Here is a 21,154-nt window from a genome sequence, read left to right as displayed (position 1 = left end):
ATCACATCTGATGTGACTGTAGGGGTTGCTGTCCCCAACAACAAGTGTGCACTGATGGTTATTAAAGGTCAAGTTTCAGGGCTGCAGTGTGGCTGTGTGGATAAAGCTCTTGCCATGCAACTGTGAGGACCTGAGTTTGTATCCCGAACCCATGTCAAAGCCAGTTGGGCATGTGGGGCATGTGCAGTCCTGCTCCTGGGAGGTGGAGTCATGGAATCCTCAGTCCGGATTACAGAAAAGGAGAGCTTCAACTATAGTGAGAGGCTCTGCCTCACACATAAGATAGAGAGTGGGAGCTATGGAGAGACACACCCAGTGTCAGCCCCAGGCTACATGCACACTCACGCACAAGCACCCCCTCACACACACATGAGCTCACATATGTGTGACTATGCACAATACCATATACACATACATAGAAAAATAAAAGAAAGTTTTGCCTATTCCAAGGTGTATTGCACCTTGGAGTTTAGTTGCTATTCCAGATATGTAGTATGTGTCATGGCTCACAACACAGAGACAAGACGGTTTTCAGTGCCATTCAAACCTGTCATGGGCCATGCCCAGGTCTCTCTGAAGAAGCCCCTTTCTGAGGCGGGCATCATTCTGTTTGTTTGAACTGAGACCTCATTTTCTTCAGGTAATAACTGTGTTGTGTTTTAAAATGTTGATGGATGTGTAAGAACGTCACTTTTTATTCCTTCTAATCCTCCTCTGTGCTTTTGCTGTGGAATTTTTCAAAAGCATGCTTTCTACAGAGAACACAAGTAGGAGCTCATGGGAGCACGGGAGTATTCATATTAACAGAAAATGTATGCTCTCACGAGCAAATTAATGTCAGAAATTATCAAAATTTCATACCCGTAAAACTCAGGCTGAGAGCAGAGGATTTTAATTTGAGGCCATTTTAGGCTACATAGCAAGATTCTGTGTTAAAGATAAAAACAAAAATTACCAAAATTAGATCAATATGATATATACAATTATAAAACACTGTAATTGTAGAATAAGACTTATAAGAAATGCAAGTTTTTATTTTGAGAATCACATGAGATGACATTGTGTTAAAAGGAAATTTTCTTTTAGAACAGCATTTTAAGAGAACAGTGGCTATCTGTTTCATTATGCTCACAGAGTCACAGGGTATTGCCTTATTAGTTTGGGAAGTCAGAACCTCAAGGTGGGCCTATGCTTTATAGCAATGTGAAATCCAAAGGCAGCTGACATCATAGCAGAGGAGGATTGGTCAGGGCGAGTCTGCAGGGGAGGATAGGGCTGGGTGAGTCTACAGGGGAGGATAGGGCTGGGTGAGTCTGCAGGCATAAAGATGAGAATGTGACACAATTATTACTGCCTCTTATTTGCCTTCTCTTAAAATATGTAGATGTGTAGATGTAGAGTGGTATTTATGGCAGCAACTAAAGCCATGCCTGTCCAGGTGGCCCTGGGCACTCTCATGCCCATACCCCCTCAGTTCCCTGGGACAAAGCTTAGTTTTCTTTAACCATTAAAGACAATGATCAGGAGCTGTCTGCTCAGAACTTAATACAGCCAAAGGCCTAGCCCTGAGGTTTGGGTATTGTTATACACAGACATCTGTAACTGGGTCTCAGGACAGGGCAATGGAATTCTTGAGACCATGGAGCTGGAGTGTGGCTGAGCCCAGATCTGAGCCCGTTGGGTCTCCATAGAATCAGCATCCCCATCATGAGTGACCTTGTAGCTCAGGTGGGTCTCAAAGGATGAAGGGACTAGGGGGGGAATTAGTGTGTGTTCTAATTCTCAAGGCCTTCCTTTGAAGTTGATCTATGTGGAATTCTTCATTTCATAGACTCTACAATTATTTCTCTTCTACCTGAAAAATTCTAAATTTAACCTGAATTTATTAAAGTTTAGCTTCCTGTTTCCTTTGTCAAACATTTGCATTGATTGACAGGTGTTCAACTGTTGCTTTGCTCCCAGATGCAGACTACAGTTTGTTCCTAGTGTTGGGGTGTGGTGAGATGTTTCTCATTCTTGTGCACACCAGTGTGTATGGGTGTGTGTAGTGTATGTATAGTGTGTGTGTAATATATATGTGTAATGTGTGTATGTGATGTGGGGTATGTGTGTGGTGTGGTCTATAAATGTGTTGGTTTGTGTATGTGGTGGTGGCAGAGTTGTGTGTGTACATGTTTCTCGGTGTGTGTGAATGGAGGAGGTGGTGGTGGTGATGGTACATGTGTCTGAATGTGTGAAGGTGGTATGTACATGTGTGAGTGTTGTGTGTGTGTTAGGGCATATGGATGTGAGTGCAGAGGGATGTGTTAGCAAATTATACCCGTGTTTGGGGTGGGCTTCTAGCACCCTATTTTCTAGGGTAGCTCTCCTGAACCATGAGATCTTCTCATAGCCTAGCAAGCCGTTCTCTCTTGGCTGCACATATAGACTGCAGCCTGGAGCTCAAGGCCTGTCCTCTAGGAAGAGACACTGGGGAACAGGAAGGAGAGGGAGTGTGGAGCCTCTGGCTCTTACTCCCTATCCCACCAGGTCCCAGAGGAGCACCAGTGTGTCAGCATGTACTCAGTAAGTGTGGAGCCACAGCTGGAGGCTCACTGTTCCTCCACTACAAATTCCAGTAGAAGGAAAATGGAAATCAATATGAACTTCAGATTTCCCTAAAGCCAGTTTGATGGGTCACTGGTATCCTAAAAATAGCCTGTGTGAGGACTGATGCATGCAGAGGAATTCTCCAGAAGATACTCCTGACTTTTCTTAACTAGTATGAGAAAGCAGCTGCTATTCTCTGTCCTGTGGGAAGGACCCATTCTCCCTCCTCACACTTCCTTTTCACGTAGGAAACATGAGGTGCATATTGAATATTCCAATGGAGTGGTGGTTCCTTAGCAAATCTGTGCCTCCCACCTGCTCTCCCTGGCATGGCTTAGAGACTCAGCCACACACCTTTAAAGCAGCCAGTGTGGCTTTCCCCTTGTTCAAGAGGAAGGGTCCTGCCACTCAGGTCATTGCCCATTCCTTCTGTGTCCCCACTTCCTCCCTGGGCCCTGGGGACCTGCCATGTACTAAGGTCATTTTGGACCTTAGAACCCTTCTAGCTGCACACTCTGGAAGCTTAGCAATCGCCCCTGGGAATTCCACATTGGTGTGGAAACACAGGTGCAGCAGTCACCCCTGGGAATTCCGCACTTGTTCATGAACACAGGCTGCCATTGGCCATTTTTGCTAGTTTCTGAGGCAGCTCTAAGAGACAGAAGGCAGCAAGAGACCAGTCTGACCTCAGCAGTTGGGACTGTTCATTTCAGAATGCGAGGGGCAGACACTCTCTCCAGGGCGTGGGAGTGCATGCAAAGGGGAAGGGAGTACTTGGAGTTTATGTAGGAGGCCTGGGTAGTGGGGAGCTGCGGGCAACTGCTGGAGCTGCAGCTTCTCGCTCCTAGAGATGTTTGTTCAGACAAGGCCATTGCATCTTTAGAAACTGTCTTCCCCTGGATGTCAGGACGTGATTGAGTTTGAAATGGCAGTGAGGGGAAGGGGCTGGAGTTTCAGCATGAGGACAAGAGATTTCAGCAAGCCTTAGGCCAGTGGTTCTCAACCATCCTAATGCCCGACCCTTTAATACAGTCCCCATGTTGTGGTGATCCTCAACCATAAGATTATTTTCATTGCTACTTCATAACTGTAAATGTGCTACTGCTATGCATCATAATGTAAATACCTATGTTTTTAGATGGTCTTAGGCAACCTCTGTGAAAGGGTGGTGTAGCAGGAATCTTAAAGGTTCTTATTAATAAAATCAAACCTAAGGCCAGTTATTGGGGTGAATGCTGGAAGATCAGAGAAACAGAACAAGCCACAGCTTCCTCACCTTGCCAGTTCCTCAGCTGGTCTTGTTTCCTCAGGCTGGAAGCTTCTGTGTCCTCATCCCAATAGCTCTTAGCTGAACTGAGCTGCTCCAAAGCCTGAAAGCTTAACCAGCCAAATGCTTAATTAGCTCTGGTGCCTTGTTTTCACACCTTATATATCTTTCTCTTTCTGCCCCAACTCCCTGGGATTAAAGGCGAGTCACCATGCCTAGCTGTTTCCAATGTGGCCTTGAACTCCCAGAGATAGCCTGGTTCTGCCTCCCGAGTGCTGGGATTAAAGGTGTGTGCTACCACTGCCTATCCTCATGTTTAATATTGTGGTCGTCCTGTTCTCTGACCCCAGATAAGTTTATTTTGGGGAACACACAATATTTTGGGGAACACAATACCACCACAGGGTGGTTCAGCCCCCAGAGGGTCACCACTCACATGTTGAGAACTACTGCATTAGGGTAAATGAAAATTCTTTGGTCAGTGTCTGCCAGAGTTTTTTCAAGGTTTATTCTGACATATCCCAACTCTTAAAAGATAAAGAATGGGTCTGAAAGTATAGGGGCTCTGGGTATAGATTTATTTATTTATTTATTTATTTATTTATTTACTTACTTACTTACTTACTTACTTACTTATTTATTTGCAGGGAGCTGAATGTGGATAGAAGTCTGGGGTACAAGAGTTCTGTAAGCATGGTCTCCATAGGAGGTACTCCCGAGATGAGGAGGGCTGTGGTGCTGAGGAGGTAGTTCAGGGTTCATTTAAGAGAGGAGCTTCTCAGGTCACTTAACAGGACAGGAATTTGTTGGTTTTTTTTGAGACAGGGTTTCTTTGTGTAACAGCCCTGGCTGTCATAGAACTCACTGTGTAGATCAGGCTGATCTGGAAGTCACAGAAATCGCCTGCCTCTGCCTCCAGAGTGTTTTGACTTGATTGACTGTGATGGATCATGGGATGGCCATCATCATGCATCCCTGGAGAAACTTTTGAGAAATAGTCATTGGAGGGCTGAAAACAAATGATTGCTTACAACTTTGATTCCACGTCCCAGCAACAACTAGTAGTTAGACAGTAGTTAGCTAGGTGTCTGGAGATGCCCTGAGGTTACCGGCTGTGGAGGTCATGGGTCTTTGTTACTTTGGGCTCAATTTATGAGCTAGTGGTTCATGATGTGTGAATCTAGTAGTTTTTTTCAATAGGAAAATGGTCTTTAAAACTTGCCTGGGTGTGTAGACCTGGTGGCACATGCCTACAATCCAGCACTCAGGAGGTAGAGGCAGGTAGATCAGGAGTTGAAGGTCATGTTTGGCTATATAGCAATTTTGAAGCCAGCTTGGGCTACATAAAAGTCAGATTAAAAAAAAATTAAACAAATTAGCAGAAAACCCCCAAAAAAGCAAACAAACAAAATGCTTGCCTGCACAGCTTATATCAGGCCTTCTCAGCTTTTTACCTTTTGTCCTAAAGATCAAAGGAAAAGTCCTCAGTCACTGAACAAACAAGCAAACAGCAGCAGCTGGCGGCTCTCAAGCTCGGCCAGCGAGGGCTCGCTCTAGTCCTGAGCTCAGATATGCAGCAGAGCTGAGCTTAAGACCATCGATGGGGAGAGCATTTGGGTTTGATGTTCCTGTAGGTTAAATGGGCAGAACTTTATCATACCCCAAAGACTGCTAGGACCACAGCTTCCTCCACACCTCACTGTTAGCTAAGCCTCCTCGGCAGCCCCATTTGCTGAGGTTGTGACATTTACTGAACCTGGAGAGGTTGATGGAGTCACTGGAGATCCAGCATCATCAGACATTTTAAACACTGAAGTCTTGAAAATGGAACCAGAAGGACTGGTGAGATTTATTTTTACCGAGCCTCATGTCCCAGCTTTGTCTGGGTTTTTCTGGTGTACATTTGGGTTTCTCTGACATATGTTGCTATTGGCAGCCCATTTTCTAGTCCTTGTCACATGGTAGGTGTGTAATAAATGTCCTTATAATTGATAAACAGCAAGGAGAGAGTGAGGGAGAGAGGAAAGGGATTTGGAGGTGGATTGTCTTGTATATGAATAAATGTTTTTGTTCTAGCCCTCAGTTACTGATTGTTTTCTTGATTGTTTTGTTTTCTGAGTCCCGCTATGTAGCCCAGGCTGTTCTGGAACTCTTCATGGAGCTAAGGCTGGCCCCTAACTTGCATCACTTCTTCTTCCTGTGTCTCTTGAGGGCAGGGATTACAGACACATGCCTTTATTTTTCAGTAGGATTGCTTCGGCACCCTTTGCTTTTATGATGACCATTGGTGTGTGTTTGGGTGTCATGGTGTTGATAGATGTGAACACAGACGATGACTGTTGATGACATTTGAGTTTCCCATCTTTGTAAAGCTGAGCAAAGGCAGCAAGAAAGAGGCTCAGTAAGCAGGATGTCTGGCAGCCTTGTAGATGAGTTGTGCTCTGACCTTGCCATTTACAAAGTTCATGGTTGAGAACTGTACTTACATCACTATAGAAAATATATTTCATAATTTCAAATAAAATGAAAAAGTTCTCTCTTGGTTTGAAGACCAGTTTTCAGCTACAACAATCATCCCTACGTAAGGGTTACCAGAAAGGAAAAAAGAAAAAAGTTGCCACATGTTTAAATAAGTGTTAAGATTTTATGTTGAATGGCATTCATGGCTTTCCTGAACTACAGGTGGGATGGACCTGACTGGACTGGCACGTGACATGATCTGGGCCACAATTCCTCCAAGGAACTCCCTACAGGTGGTGGTCGGTGATGGCAATGGACTCTGTAATTCCACTGGGATAGCTGATCCAGAACCATGGCTCTTCTTTACTGCCAGGCATTCCAGGAGAACATTCTTCACAGTCGCCAAGTCAAAAGACACCCATTGCCTACTTCCGTGAGGTGATGGTGGAAGCTGGAGGACACGCAGTCACTGCCTGCAGATCTATCCAGGCTGACCAGTAGCTAATCAGCCATCGTGGGGGGAACCCCAAGTGAAATATCCTTGCCATTGAAGGATCAGTGTTTGAGGATGCTGGTATATGCTGCTGTTTGGTTCACCAAGTCTTGATTAGATTCCTTCTAGTGGGAAAAACACACTGGTTCACTTTTGAAGGACTTGGGAACACCTTTGAACTCTCACCTTTGCTGTTCATGTCTAGAAAGGCAAACTGTGTACTGCTTTGCAAAGTGAAAGAAAATCTTCAGACTTTTCTAGGATAAATGCTTGTTTCTCTCCATTCTGTCCACCAAAGCCAGCTGTTTCTGGGTTGCTTGGTTTCTGGTACCTTGGACTCAGCCTAACATAGTGGGCAGTGACCAGGGAATCGAGAGAACGGGGCCATCTTCCGGTGTATCCACTGACTGTCAGCACGCCTCCTCTGGCCATGGGCACAGCTTTTTATGGAGATATTTTGTTGTAATTTAAGAAAGTGGTTGCAGTTTTCTTGGCTCTGTAAAAGTTTGCACATCTGGAATGTGTTCCTGTGAAGATGTTGGCTGGAAGCAGTGTCTTGTGGCCTGGAATTGCCTCTGACAGAGAGAGAATCCTTGCTAGAGGACCTACCCCAGCACCTTCTGTGGGAGGCCCACTGAGGGACCTCCCTATGGCTCTGAAGACCCAGCACAGAAGTCATACGTCTCAGCCCAGGGGGATTATTTACAATGGCGTTTTGTGCATTAGCTCTGTCCTCCATTTCCACCATGGCAGTCACAGCTCAGAAACAATTTCACAAGCTTGGCGCTAGAATATCTGGCAGATCCACAATGAATTTATTTGACTTAACGTGACAGGGACATGTCTCACACTAAAGCTCCTGACACCATGCCCCATCATAGAGAGGATAGACCATGGATAGCCCATGGCCAACTGGCACAGCACTTGCCCATGGTGGACACCAGTGGCCTGCCAGCACTTGTGGTCTGCCATGCTTCAGCAGGGATGGTTGTCTTAGCTGAACACTGGCCTTCAAACCAGGATAGAATTTTTCCCACTTTATTTGAAATCATGGAGTCTATTTTCTTAGTGATGTCAGTGCTTGCTTTAGACTGACTTTTCCACATTCACTCACAGTGATTAACAGAGGAAAAGCTAGGATTTTGAGGTAGTTGATAATTTTTTCCTCTCCTCAGTATCTTAGATAACATTTTCATTTCTGTGGGAAAGTTTGGTATAAACTCAGGAAATGTACAATAGTGTGAGGCTGTGCTTCTGTGTGCTCGGCTGTATTAATGTAGCAGGGACGTCATCGAACCTGCTCACTTTGTACGGCCCCTTTGCCAGTTGAGGATGGAGGCTCAGGGTGGCAAAGGAGCCTGTGTGAGAGTCCCTGGTTAATATAGGGCACAGGGACATTAGAATCTGGGTGCTGTGTTCCCCGAGTCTAGAGGCCCAGGACCCCTGTCTTCCCCGTCTGTGACATTCTGATATTTGTTGGAAAATACATCATGAACCTGAACATAATGGACCCAAGAAGGAGGCTTTGCTTGATGACTGGTGCTTACCAGTCTGTGTTTTATCTGCCCGAAAGGGTTTTACGGTGTTGGCAAATATCATTGTTTTAGTCATTGTGGCTTGCAGCCATGCAGCACTTTACTCTGTGGCTTTTAAAACACTATTCTTCTAACCCTATAAGGAATGTTTTTAATATAGTGATAAAACGATAATATAGTGCTTTATTTTTGACAAGATCTCTCACTCCACAGTTCAGTACCTGAAACTCACTATGTGTGCCGGCTGACCTCTCATTCATGACAATCCTCCTGCTTTAGCCTCCAGTGTGCTAGGATTATGGGTATAGGTCACTGCACAAAACTTTCATTTCTCTTCCTCCTCCCATCTACTTTAGGAGAGTGATGTTTCTTTCTTGGTTGGAATTTGGGGGAATTGTATTAAAGGTGTGAATGAGAGCTTCTTACAGAAACTGGCTCAGGATCCAGACCTTGACTCACAACAAGCCCTTTGCAAACACCAGCACTGACTGGACCCGAAGAGGGCTAGCTTCTGCTTTTGTCTTCCTCGGTCCTTGTGGACACCTCAGCTTGTCTTGCAGGGATCTATCAGTCAGGCTGTGGAGGAGAGGGACATGATTGGTGTGCACAACAGGCAGGGTGACGCTTAAATCAGTGTCTGCTGGGCATGGTGGTACGTGCCTGGAACCCCCACACTCTGCAGGCTGAGGCAGGAGGATTACAATGAGTTGAAGGCCATGCTGGGCAAGACTGTCTCAGAACAACAGCAGCAGTGGTGTCGGCAGCAGCACTGGGGTCGTAGGCCACAAGCTTCCGAGTCTCCCTGATGATTTCAGTCACAGTCTTGAGTTGACCAAAGCTCTTGTGGCCTCACCTCCAGCATTGGGAGAGGCAGAGAAAAAACCCACTGGATACCAAAGAAACATTTTGTTTCTGATATTGGAGGATTGTTCCTTGAAAAGACAGAGCTAACTCAACAAAAAGGACCCTCGCTTAAAAAAAAAAAAGAAAAAAGAAAAGAAAGGAGGAGGTAATGCCTCTTCTTTTATATGGCTCTTGCCTCCTCTATCTAAGAACATCTTTGGGTTTTTGAAAAGATCTATTTTTAATCGTGTGTGTGTGTGTGTGTGTGTGTGTGTGTGTGTGTGTGTGTATACACAAGTGCAGGTTCCCACCGATGCCCTGAAGCCATGAACCACCTGACATGTGTGGGTGCTGGGAACTGAACCCAGGCCCTTTGCAAGAGCAGCGTGTGCTTGGCACCACTGAGTCCCTGGGTTCCTTAGGTTCAATGGAGGACAGCATAGGTGCCTCCAGAGGGGAAGTCAGCTCTCTCTCCCCAGCTTCTTTAAGCCTAGTCATCACCTTTATGTACTACAGCCTTACATGAAAAGAGTTAGAGAACACAAGATGAGAAGCAGTGTCTGTCTGTTCTCCCAGAATAAAGGCATCAATAAATGAAAGCCACTGCAAAGACAAGCAACCGTAGGTGCAGCATCCGTTAAATTCCTGGCTCCGGAACACTGAGGGTATCCTGTTGCTCACTGTGCATGAGTCACATCTGCTCTGAAGTTTGTGGATGTGTGTGGCGTGCACAGCCTGCCCTCCTTTAAAGGCTGCTGGAGCCCCCAGGACACATAACAGTGGAGGAACACATCTCACTGTAAACTTTTGAACACTGTGTTGGTTATTTTTCTCTTTGATGTGACAAAATACTCAACCAAAACAGCTTAAGGTCAGGAAGGTCTCTTTTGACTCTCTCCAAGGGTGTAGGCATGATGACAAGGAAGACGTGGCACACAAGTGTGAGTGTGAGGCGTTTGTGATATCACATCTATAGGCAAGAAGCAAAGAGAGATGAATTCCCTTTCCTTTTTATTAATTCTGAGACCCCAATCCATGAGATGGTTCTGTTCCCATCTGGGTAGGCCTTCCTTCCCCAGCTGAACTTTTTGGAAACACTCTCAAGGGCATACCTACAGGTGTGTTGCCGTGGTGACTCTAAATCTAATCAAGTTGACAGCCAGGAAGGTCTACCTTCTCTTAGTATGGTGCCTGAAGGAGCAGCTTCCCAGGAGCATGTAGACTACAGAGGTAAGACAGGCCTTGTCCTTAAGCAAACAGGGAGATGTAGAAAATATATCTTAGTTGGGTTTAAATATAGCGTCAAAGGCACCCAGAAGCTCCCACGAAAAGGTAGGATTCAGAAGCCATTGTGAGTGAGCAGCCGGGGTGATGGTAATGCTCTTACAATGAGTTGATATGGAGAGGAAGACAGGTTCAAGGAGAAGGAATGTTCCTTTCTGAGTTTCCTGTGCCAGTGTAAGACAGAGAACAAGAAATCCTGGGGAAGCACTGAGTGGCTTAGGGGAGTGAGGTCAGGCTGGTGGAGACACAGTGTCTGCCAGGCCTGAGTGTGCAACAGGGGATGAGAAGCCAGTACAGGTGGGGAGAAGGGGAGGTGTGGGGAGGTCCACTCAGGGACCCAGGCCAAGCCCCTGGAACTGGAGACAGAATAACCAGAGTACTCAGAGACAGGAAGGGCGGGAGCCAGATGTCACCGTGTTGGGGAGGAGTGCGTGAGTCTGGAGTAGCAGGGCACATGGAAAGCACTGGGGCAGGGGGGGCCAGTGGAGCAGGCTCCTGGACATGGGGGTTATAGTCAGAGAAGTGAAGTCCTTGCCTGAGACCTGTGAACTGTGTGCATCTGCAGCCAGTCATGTAAGCTCAGGTTTCCTCCGTGCACTGTGGGAACCACCTCAGGAGTGGGGCCAGTGTCAACAGTTACACGCAAGCCAGCAATCATATTTACCTTTTCAAGTAATTTCTAGTTAGCATAGACTATAATGGCTTTCACAGGACATTTAATATGCATTTATTATTCTCCTTGGCTCATACCCCACACACTACTCTCCCCTCTCCCCCACTGTCTCCTTACAGGTCCTCTTCATCCCATAATAGTACCTCATCTATGTTCATGTCACACATATGTGCATGTGCATACATTATATATTTGATTCTAGATTCCCTATGTAAGAGAAACATGGTATTTTGCTTTCTCCTCCTCCTTCTCTGTTTGCACCCCTGCCTCTTCCTCCTTGTTTTAAAGTGTGGAAGACAGGATTTTTAGAAGTTGATTTATAAAGAAACACACTGTCCTTTTCTTTAGAATAAAACCCAGTCTCAGAGTCTGAACAGAACTCACTTTATTTTGTCAAGTTTAGTTGTTTGAGCACCAGCTGTATACCAGCTCTTTCCCATGTCTCTGTGGGTCGTTGGAGCACCAGCTGTATACTAGCTCTTTCCCACACCTCTGTGGGTCATTGGAGCACCAGCTGTATACTAGCTCTTCCCCAGGTCTCTATGCTCAGCCCCCCCCCCCCCCCCCAAGGCCTCACTCTCCAGTCCTCAGTGTTTGCTATCTTCTCTAGGCACCATCAGTGCTCTGCTCAACACTAGGACCACAGCTTTTCCCACTGAGCAAATTTATGATTATTACATTGATTTAATGTGTGCATGTGTGAGTGTGGGGTCATGTGCATGGCACAGCACATGTATGTAGGAGTTGGTTCTCTCTTTCTACTAGGTTGTCCCAGGGATCAAGCTCAGATTGTCAGGCTTCGCTTCAAGTGTGCTCACCCATTAAGCCATCTCCTTGGCCTCTACATATAAAAGTGTATGTGCATAGTACATGCATGAATGCATACATACATACATATGTGACTGGTTCACATTATTTATTTATTGTATTGTGCACATGTGTGTGCATGTGCATGCCACAGCATGTATGTGGAAGTCAGAAGAAAACTTGCAAGAGTCAGGTTTCTCCTTCAACCAAGTACATCCCAGGATTGAACTCAGGTCTCCAGCCTTGGTGGCAAGCTCCTTTACCCACTGAGCCAGCCCCACAGCTCTCCTGTCAGTATATGTTTAGTGTGTACAGCTTGATGGGTGCAGGGATGAGGAGACATCTCCACAGTGCATGCAGGAGCCTCATGACCACTCACTTCACTGGGTATAAAAAGGAAATTTATTACCATTACTGGGAACCTTTGCAATTTTCCCTCAAAAATACTGATTTGGCATAAAATTATTTTTCTCATGTTTTTACTTCAGATATATTTGCATTTAGCATGTTGACATTCTTTACTTCTATTTTTAAAAATGATGACAGCTCTTCTCTTCCAGGGTAGCATACTCCGGAGAATCCTTCTGAACCGGTACTTCAAAGGTGACCATGGTGTCAGTGCGAATGGACCTTTGTCCGGGGCCTATGCCAAGACTGCACAAGTGGGAGGTAGGTGCTCATCGTCCCCATTTCGGGGTTCATGGCACATCTTCACAGCAGCGCTGCTCTCCTGCCTTACTTAAGTGACACCAGTGTGAAATAGTCACTTAAAATACCAGTGAAAGTTTTGTGTAGTTTGGGGTTCTTGAATCCACAGGTTTGGGAATTATAGTGGGTTTTGCCTCTTGACTCTGGATAGTTTGTTACAGTTTCTTTGTGCACACACTAAGGATAACATTTGTAGAGTAGTTTTATAAAGATTTATTTATCTTACACATATGTGTGAGTGCTTGCACATGTGTCTGTACACCACATGTGTGCTTGTTGGGCGTTGGAGTTCCCAGAACTGGAGTTTCAGTGGCTGTGAGCCACCATGTGGGTGCTGGAATCAAACCCAGGTCCTCTGCAAGAGCAGCCAGTGCTCTTAACTCTGAGCCATCTCTCCAGCTCGTTCCAGAGTACTTTCAGAAAAACAGTTAATGACATTGACTTACATGTCAGACATTTCTTTAAGATTTCTGTCTTCATATATTTTTTTATTTGTAACTAAAATTTCCTATGGCACATGTCAATATGGTTTAAGGACTTGAAAACACTATTTGCTGCTAAAAACGTATGTCTGTGATGAAGGCGATTTGCTGGGGGTTTGTTTTATTTTTTTCCCCCCGACCACAGGAGGCTTCTCTGGACAGGACTCAGAGAAGATGGGGATTTCAATGTCCGATATCCAGTGTCTGCTGGACAAAGAAGGAGCATCCGAACTTGTCATTGATGTCATAGTGAACACCAAAAACGACAGGATTTTCTCCGAAGGCATTCTGCTTGGCATTGCATTGCTAGAAGGAGGAAACACGCAAACTCAGGTGCCTGTCTGTCACCAGTGGTGGGGTTGTCATTTCTAGTTTTTGAAGAATATTTTTGTTCTTGAGAATTTCATACAATATGTTTTGTTTACATTTCCCCTCTCCACCCCTCTCTAACTCTTCACATATCCACCCCACCTCCCTGCTCCCCCCCAACTTTGTGTTTTCTCCCCTACCATCCCCATAAACTTTGGGTGCCAGTTTCTGCTGCCCGGGTACCCGTGTGCAGTCATCTTCCCGAGCTTGGTTAACTACCGGGAGCCACCTCCCTATAGAAAATGGACTCTTCCTGTCCCCGCAGCCAGCCAGAACACATCTGTAGATCCCCAGCCAGGGTTGAGGGCTCACAAGCTCCTCCCATTCCGGCTGTTGCTCTGGTCCTCCCTGACTTCTGACTCAAACAGTTTTTCCTGTTTTTCATTCACCTGTTAAAGAAACCAAGGGACAGTATTCTTTTAGCTTCTCCTTGCTGGCTCAAACAAAATACAACACCTCCCAAATCACATTTCCCTCATAAATTTATTTGATTTGCTATTGAAATAATGATAGGGCTTCCTACTTTAAACAGAATGTCCTTTGGAGCTCATTCTGTGGCAGGAGCCACTGCACATGGCAGAGGGCGCTGTGCTCATGTGCTCCTCATGGCAGAGGGTGCTGTGCTCAGGTGCTCCACATGGCAGAGGACGCTGTGCTCAGGTGCTCCACATGGCAGAGGACACTGTGCTCAGGTGCTCCACATGGCAGAGGACGCTGTGCTCATGTGCTCCACAGTGGCAGAGGGCGCTGTGCTCAGGTGCTCCACATGGCAGAGGGCACTGTGCTCAGGTGCTCCACATGGCAGAGGGCGCTGTGCTCAGGTGCTCCACATGGCAGAGGGCGCTGTGCTCAGGTGCTCCACATGGCAGAGGGCGCTGTGCTCAGGTGCTCCACATGGCAGAGGACGCTGTGCTCAGGTGCTCCACATGGCAGAGGGTACTATGCTCACATGCTCCACATGGAAGTGGGCACTGTGCTCATGTGCTCCACAGTGGGAAGTGGGCACTGTGCTCATGTGCTGCACAGTGGAAGTGGGTGCTGTGCTCAGATGCTCCACATGGAAGTGGGTGCTGTGCTCACATGCACACCAAGGATCTGACCCTGTCCAGCCAGCACTCCTGTCTTTTGGAGACCCCTGCCAGCTTTCCCTTGGATCCTCTGCACCTAACACTGTGCTGTGTAAGCCTGAGCTCTGGAAACTTCCCAGAGAGCACTTCTGAACTTCCTGGCTCACTGCTCAGTAACCTGATCCTCCTATACTTTCCTAAGCCATGGAGACAATGCATAGCTCTAGCTGGCTAGAAATTCTCAAACCTCTTGGCCCCATAAACAGCAGGCAGAAGCCCTGTCATATTCAGAACTGGGGTAATTCGCTTTACCTTGTCATCACATACATTTAACGTCAGGAGCTTTGTTGTGTGAAAGACCTATCTGGTACCAGGGCTTTAGGAACAAAGGCTGAGGGGTAGCCAAAAAGGTCTTGACCTGGCATCTCTAGCAACCGTACTTTCTTGATTTCCCTGGACAGCAGAGGGTTGTCCCAGGGAATCGCCCTTCATCCTCATGTGGATGCTGACCATGCCAGCTAGCTCCAGGAGAGCTGCAGGCTCCACTTTTACGTGCCAGCACATTGCTCCCTAGCTCCAACCTTTAATCTTTATTTGCCTCATGTTTCTGTGGCATTGATCGCTGGAAAGGTTTCTGTTCTTCTGCAGCCTTGACTACCTGGATCCTGGAACTCCCCCCACCCCCAGCTTCTCTTCCAGCCTCATGTGAGGGCTCCTCTTCTCCCAGAGACTGTCACCGTGCCTTCTGGTTGTCTGAGTAAAAGTCACTTTTGACCATGGCTGACCATCCTGTCTCCTTGCTGGTCACCCCTTGCTGACAAGCCTGGGTGATACTGCCCTTCGAATACCTCTTCTCCCTAGCACTGCAGTCCCTGCTTCCCAGACCTTCATCACACTCCTTATCTTCACTCTGCTGTGACCATGTTTCCCAGCTTCCACTTGGCCTTCCCTCTAACATTCTCTCTGTTGCCTCCAGTGACATTTATTATAACACTGTTATACCCGTTTCAGATCTCTCTTCCTAGTGAAGTCAGACTCCCTGCTGAGCTCACGAAACTCTTCCTGATGCAGGCCCTTCATGTGCTCCAGCCGTCTGTCTCATTCCGTCTGCCTCCTGCTTTGCTGTTTCTCTTTGTAGCCCCCCAGGTACATCATGTCACTTGTCCTGCTACTGTCTTCTCTTCCAGGGCTCAGCCCAATGGCTTCTCTTAGAATTGTTTTCAGCACCTTGTCCCATTGGGCAGAACTGACTGCTAGTTGCTGCATGACCTTGCTGTGACTTCCAGGTGTTTTGAGGAGTGTTTCTATCATGTCATGGTGCCTCTCCAGGTGTGCCCCAGGTTCCATCCAGTAAAGTAAACATCCCTGAAGGTTTGGAATACATCTTCACTGCTGTGCTGTTTGTGTTTGAAACTCTCTAATGCCCAGTAACTATTCAGTGGTGGGTATGTTTATGAGTGATGGGTCTTGCCTTCTCTTCTAGGTGGGCATGGGGCACCTGCTTCCCGGTGGGCCTCACTGTAGCTGTTTCTCACTTGGTATCTTCTCTGTGTCCCATTATTTTACTGTTTTATATCATGTCTCTCCACCTAGTTTTCGACATTTCCTAATGTGAGTAGGGGGTGATAGCCTATTTTTTATTTTCATAATCCTTTATAGCCATTCAGTACATACCACTCCCCCACAGCCCCCAGTTTCCCCCCACGTTACACACTACACACACATATCACACACACCACACTTCTCTCTCTCTCTCTCTCTCTCTCTCTCTCTCTCTCTCTCTCTCTCTCTCTCTCTCTCTCGCTGGTGATATAAATCTGTAATCCCAACTACTCAGGTGGCTGAGGTTGGAGGACCACAAGTTCAAGGACAACTGAGCTATGGAGCAAGCTCAAGGCTGGTCTAGTGAACTTAATGAAAGCAGGCCACAAATTTAAAAGTGAAAGGACAGCTGTGGTGTAGCTCAGTAGTAAGCATGTGTGTGGCATTTCTGAGGCTGTTGGTTCAACCTCTCATGCAGTAAAAAGAAGAAAACCAAAGTCACACTTATCTGTTAAAGAAACAGCATTTATACAAATCTGTTCATAAAACCTCTTGTGGGTTAAAAAACCTCACTTTCTAGGTTCTGCTGTTTAGGTTTCTGATTTAGGTACATCAGGATGCCCCGCTGTCAGCTGTGTGCTGTGACTGTAAGAGGTCTGGATCAGAAGAGATGAATCTGTCCCCTGAGTGACTCAGATGTGCCCCCCCTGTGTTGGTTGATGTTTACTACTGCAATGAAACACCATGACCACAGAAGCTCATGGAAGCCAGAGGTGTTCTGCTTATGGCTCCTGAGGGAGAGTTCTTGATAGTTGGGGAGGCATAGCAGCAGGTGGCTGGAGCAGGAAGCTGAGAGATCACATCTCCATCCACACAAAAGAAACAGAGTAAACTGGGAGTGTGGTGGGCTATAGACCCTCAGAGCCCTCTCACTTCATGACATACTTTCTCTAGCAAGGCTTCAGTTTCTAAGAGTTCCATAACTGTACAAACAGTGCCACTGGCTGGAGACCAAGCGTGCCAACACACAAGCTTATGGGGACATGTCCCATTCACACAACTCACCCCCTAGACTTCTGCCAACCTCATAGGAACTTTACATTTTTAAAAAGATTTACTTTTTTGTGTGTATGTTGAGTCCCTGAATGTATGTAAGTGTACCACATATGTGCAGTGCCTGTGGAGGCCTGAAGAGGAACTTGGATCCCATGAAGATAGAGTTATAGAGGGTGTAAGCCTTCATGTGGGGCTCAGAACTGAACTTAGGTCCTCTATAAGAGCACCAAGTGCTCCTAACCACTGAGCCATTTCTTCAGCCCTGAGTTTAATATCCTTAGTTTCCCGTTAGTCCCCAGGATTTAGTTCATGGGTTATCTGAGCTGCCCTGCTCTGGTTATTCTGGACCAGAGTGAATCTCTTCCTTACTATATGAGTCACTTCCTGCACCTGATATGCGTTACCAGATGTAGATTAGTAGAGGCAGATAGAAGAAATTATAGCTTCAAACACTAATAATGAGAGAAATAAAAGAGAAATAAAAGCTAGGTGTTGTGGGTCACACTTATAATCCCAGGACTCCGGAAGATTAGCCAGGGAGATCACTTGAGGCTGACCTGGATCGTTGAGTTAGACCCTGTCTCAAAAAGAAAAAGAAATAAAAATATAACATAAAGGCTATTGAGTATTAGGTACCATTCTTACATGCACCAATTTGGCTAATCCCCACAGCCTGTGTTATAATATGTATTATCCTAGATTACCAAAGAAGAAGCAGGCAGATCTAAGATCCCTTGATTATGTAGAGACAGAGCTGGGACTTGAGTTCATACTGCCTGGCTCCAGATTCTGTATCCTCTAGTCACAATGAATAGCTCCTTCCCAGAGATAACCTTCTATATTCTCAGTCCCAGGAAGTGACAGTGACTGACCACCACATGTGAGCCTTTGTCTTTCTCAGTGGTATAGCCACTTAAAGTTGTCAACTTGACATAATCCAGAAGCACCTGGGAAGAGAGTCTCAATGAGGGTTGATCTAGATGAGGTTGGCTTGTAGATATGCCTGTGGGGGCATTGTCTTGATTGTGTTGGTTCAGTGGAAGGACCTGCACACTATGGGTGACACCATTCCTGAACCATGTAAGAATAGAGAAGGCAGACAGAGCACAAGCATGCTTGCATTCATTATTGATTATGGATGTGCCATGTCCAATTTCCTGAAGCTCCTGCTTCTGTGACTTCCTTTGTATGGTCGACTTTAACATAGAACTCTGTGTGAATGAGCTCTGTCTCCCTAAGTTGTTTTTGACAGAGTGATTTCTCACAGAAACTGGAAAGGAAGTTAATGTGCTAGGCTTCACTCCATTACTTCCCCTCCTTTCTCCATTCCTCTGATTTTCTTCTCCTCCATAGGGCAGATTTTCCCTCTGTAACACTATTTGTCCTTTGCTTTTTGTCCTACAAAGAGCATTGAGCATTTCCCTTGACACTCCTTGTTGTCCATAATGTGGTGTCTTTGGGTAGATGCTGTACCATCTAATTAACCCGTGGAACATAATTTGGTCATCACCTACCCAACACCATTCTATAGAGCACTGGTTTGTAGAAAGTATCATTTATATAAATAATCTATATCTAGTGCTACAGCCTGTGGGTTATATAATATGTGGCAAATGCCTCTGCCTCACAACATCTCATTTTTCAATCAATACCATGTGCATGGAATGAGAAAACCATACTCATCACAAGGGTTGAACATATCTGTGAGAGGATAGGTGTAAATGGACACCTTACTGCCAAGCTTTGAATTTATAGAGCTGCAACATTACTGCAACTTTCTCATGTGTTACAGTTGCCCTTTCACCTTCCAGCCATGCTATATTACAAAGATTAGTGCTCAAACATCCGCTTAATTTGTGGGACCATAAAGGTCTGTGGATGCTGCATTTATCCTGCAAGCCATCAGGACTAGCTGGACTGGTTCAGTGTAGTTGCCATGGTTACGGTGTTTTTTTTTTTTTTTTTTTTTTTTGTCCTGCTCCTGTAAAGAGGTTGCTAGCCCTCTGTTCAGGAGCATCTCCTAACAGACATGTAGCTGACACTGAAGGCTATGTAAAACTCACTGTGTGTAGACACTGCACATGTAAGAAACGAAAACAGGCGTGAGTAGTCTCGCCTAGAGTTGGGCCTGCTCCAGGCATTCCTTTAGGAAAACTTGTCAGCAGCTGTCAGAAACCCCAACCTGCCTGCTCAGATTTTATTTGGGGATGTGGCTGGTTCCACTTGATCAGGTACATTTCTTCTGGAGTACATCCCTCCTCCATCTCCTTTCACTTCTGAATTCTTGCATAAAATTGCTAAGCAGACAGTGGCTGGTAACCACAAGTCAGTATTTCCCTGTATCACTAAGGCACATCTCACTAAGATGCATCTCATTATCTCACTAAGATACATCTCACTTCTCATTTCTCACTAAGGTACTCAGTATTTCCCCATCTCACTAAGGTACATCTTACTACATCCTTTCTGCATCATTATTGATGATAAACTAGAGTTTATTTTCAGTTGATTTCCTCCTAAACTACATGTAAAGAATCATTATTTATGAAGTAGCAAAACCACTTAATACTTATTTACCAGAGGGTTCCCAGGAGTGGGGTTGTCATGGCAACACATTCTAAGTTTAATATTCTATCAGTTAGATACAAGAAAAATAACTTTGTCACCTAACATGGAGCCCTTATTTATACAGGATTGTCATAAGTGAGTGACCATATTTCACTTTGGGTTACAAACTCACGTGGGTAGGAGTCTGGCAATTTTCTCTTTTTGTTTTGTCTGCAGCAACAATATAGGACCCTATGCATAGCAGGCTTTTAATAAATGTGTGTTGAATCAATACACAGATTTATAGCAATATTAGACTAAAATAATTATTTACTTATGACCACTTACTATACTCATAATTTAAAAAACACATGCAGGAGGATATATCAAATAGAACATAAAAATATGTTAGAATTTAGTGGAAGATGCTGAGTAAATACTAGCTGTTAATATAATAATGTGTTATTAGTACATATTAAATGGAATGATACACTGAAAGCCTGTCCATTTGTGGAATAATAAAAGGCAGCACCCTGTGCTTTTTACCTGTAAGGCCTGTGTTTATTTCAGGATAAAGCACTATTTTTCTTGCCTTGGTGGTTGATATTTTAAACTATGCTTTCCCTGCAGGGTTCTTTTTACCAGCAATTGCATGAACAGAAAAAGTCAGAAAAATTCTTCAAAGTCCTTTATGACCGGATGAAGGCTGCTCAGAAAGAGATCAGATCCACAGTGACTGTCAACACCGTAGACTTGGGGAGCAAAAAGAGGGATGATGGCAACGACCTCATGGCCTCAGGCCCAAGGGTGAGAGGTGAGGAGCCTCCTGAGTGCCTGGGAGAGGGCATGAGAGAAGAACGTAATGAAGTATTTAAATCTCATGTAGCTTTGGGGGTTTAATTATTCCCGGTGTTTCCAGTGCGGACTTCCATCTATGGAGGATTTTGGTCAGGGGCTTGACCCTGGAATAACTCTGCAGGCCAAACTAAAATGGAGTTTAATTGGTGTGGAGACACCGGCAACATGAAATACTTTGATGTCCTTGTTCTGTGCAGCAAAGAAAACCAGCCCAAACTTTGTGAGGACCGAATTTATAAAAATGTTTGTGTTGAATAACCAAGTTATTGCCAGTTAAATACAAACTGTGGAGATGTTATCAATTTTTCCCATGAGATCTATAGAAATTCTTAGGTGTGTGCACACACATGTTTCTTGACACATTCTTGTTCTTTCTGTGTGTGTCACATGTGTGTGGGTGTCCACAGAGACCAGAAGAGAGTGTCAGATCCCTAAAGCTGAAGCTACAGGATGCTATGAGCAGCCTTTGTGGGCGCTGGGAACTGACTCAGTCCCCTGGGGGAGCAGCAAGGCTTCTTAACTGCTAAGCTATCTGTCCTGGTTGGTTTTTGGGAACTTAACACATAGCTAGACA

The 21,154-nt window shown here is 45.5% G+C and overlaps 1 protein-coding gene across 1 annotated transcript in view; it reads left to right on the top strand.

The window, feature by feature from the left end:
- Positions 1-21,154, top strand: part of Itpr2 (inositol 1,4,5-trisphosphate receptor type 2) — a 387,210-nt gene that overhangs the window by 234,440 nt on the left and 131,616 nt on the right. The window contains exons 38-40 of the mRNA XM_036181996.1: positions 12,512-12,620; positions 13,287-13,474; positions 20,353-20,536. Coding sequence (XP_036037889.1) covers positions 12,512-12,620; positions 13,287-13,474; positions 20,353-20,536 — 481 coding nt within the window. The remainder of the gene's footprint in view (positions 1-12,511; positions 12,621-13,286; positions 13,475-20,352; positions 20,537-21,154) is intronic.

Source organism: Onychomys torridus, chromosome 3 (genome assembly GCF_903995425.1).
Source record: "Onychomys torridus chromosome 3, mOncTor1.1, whole genome shotgun sequence".
Taxonomy (NCBI): Eukaryota; Metazoa; Chordata; class Mammalia; order Rodentia; family Cricetidae; genus Onychomys; species Onychomys torridus.
Note: the sequence above shows the minus strand (reverse complement) of the source record. Positions and strands in the feature narration are given on the sequence as shown.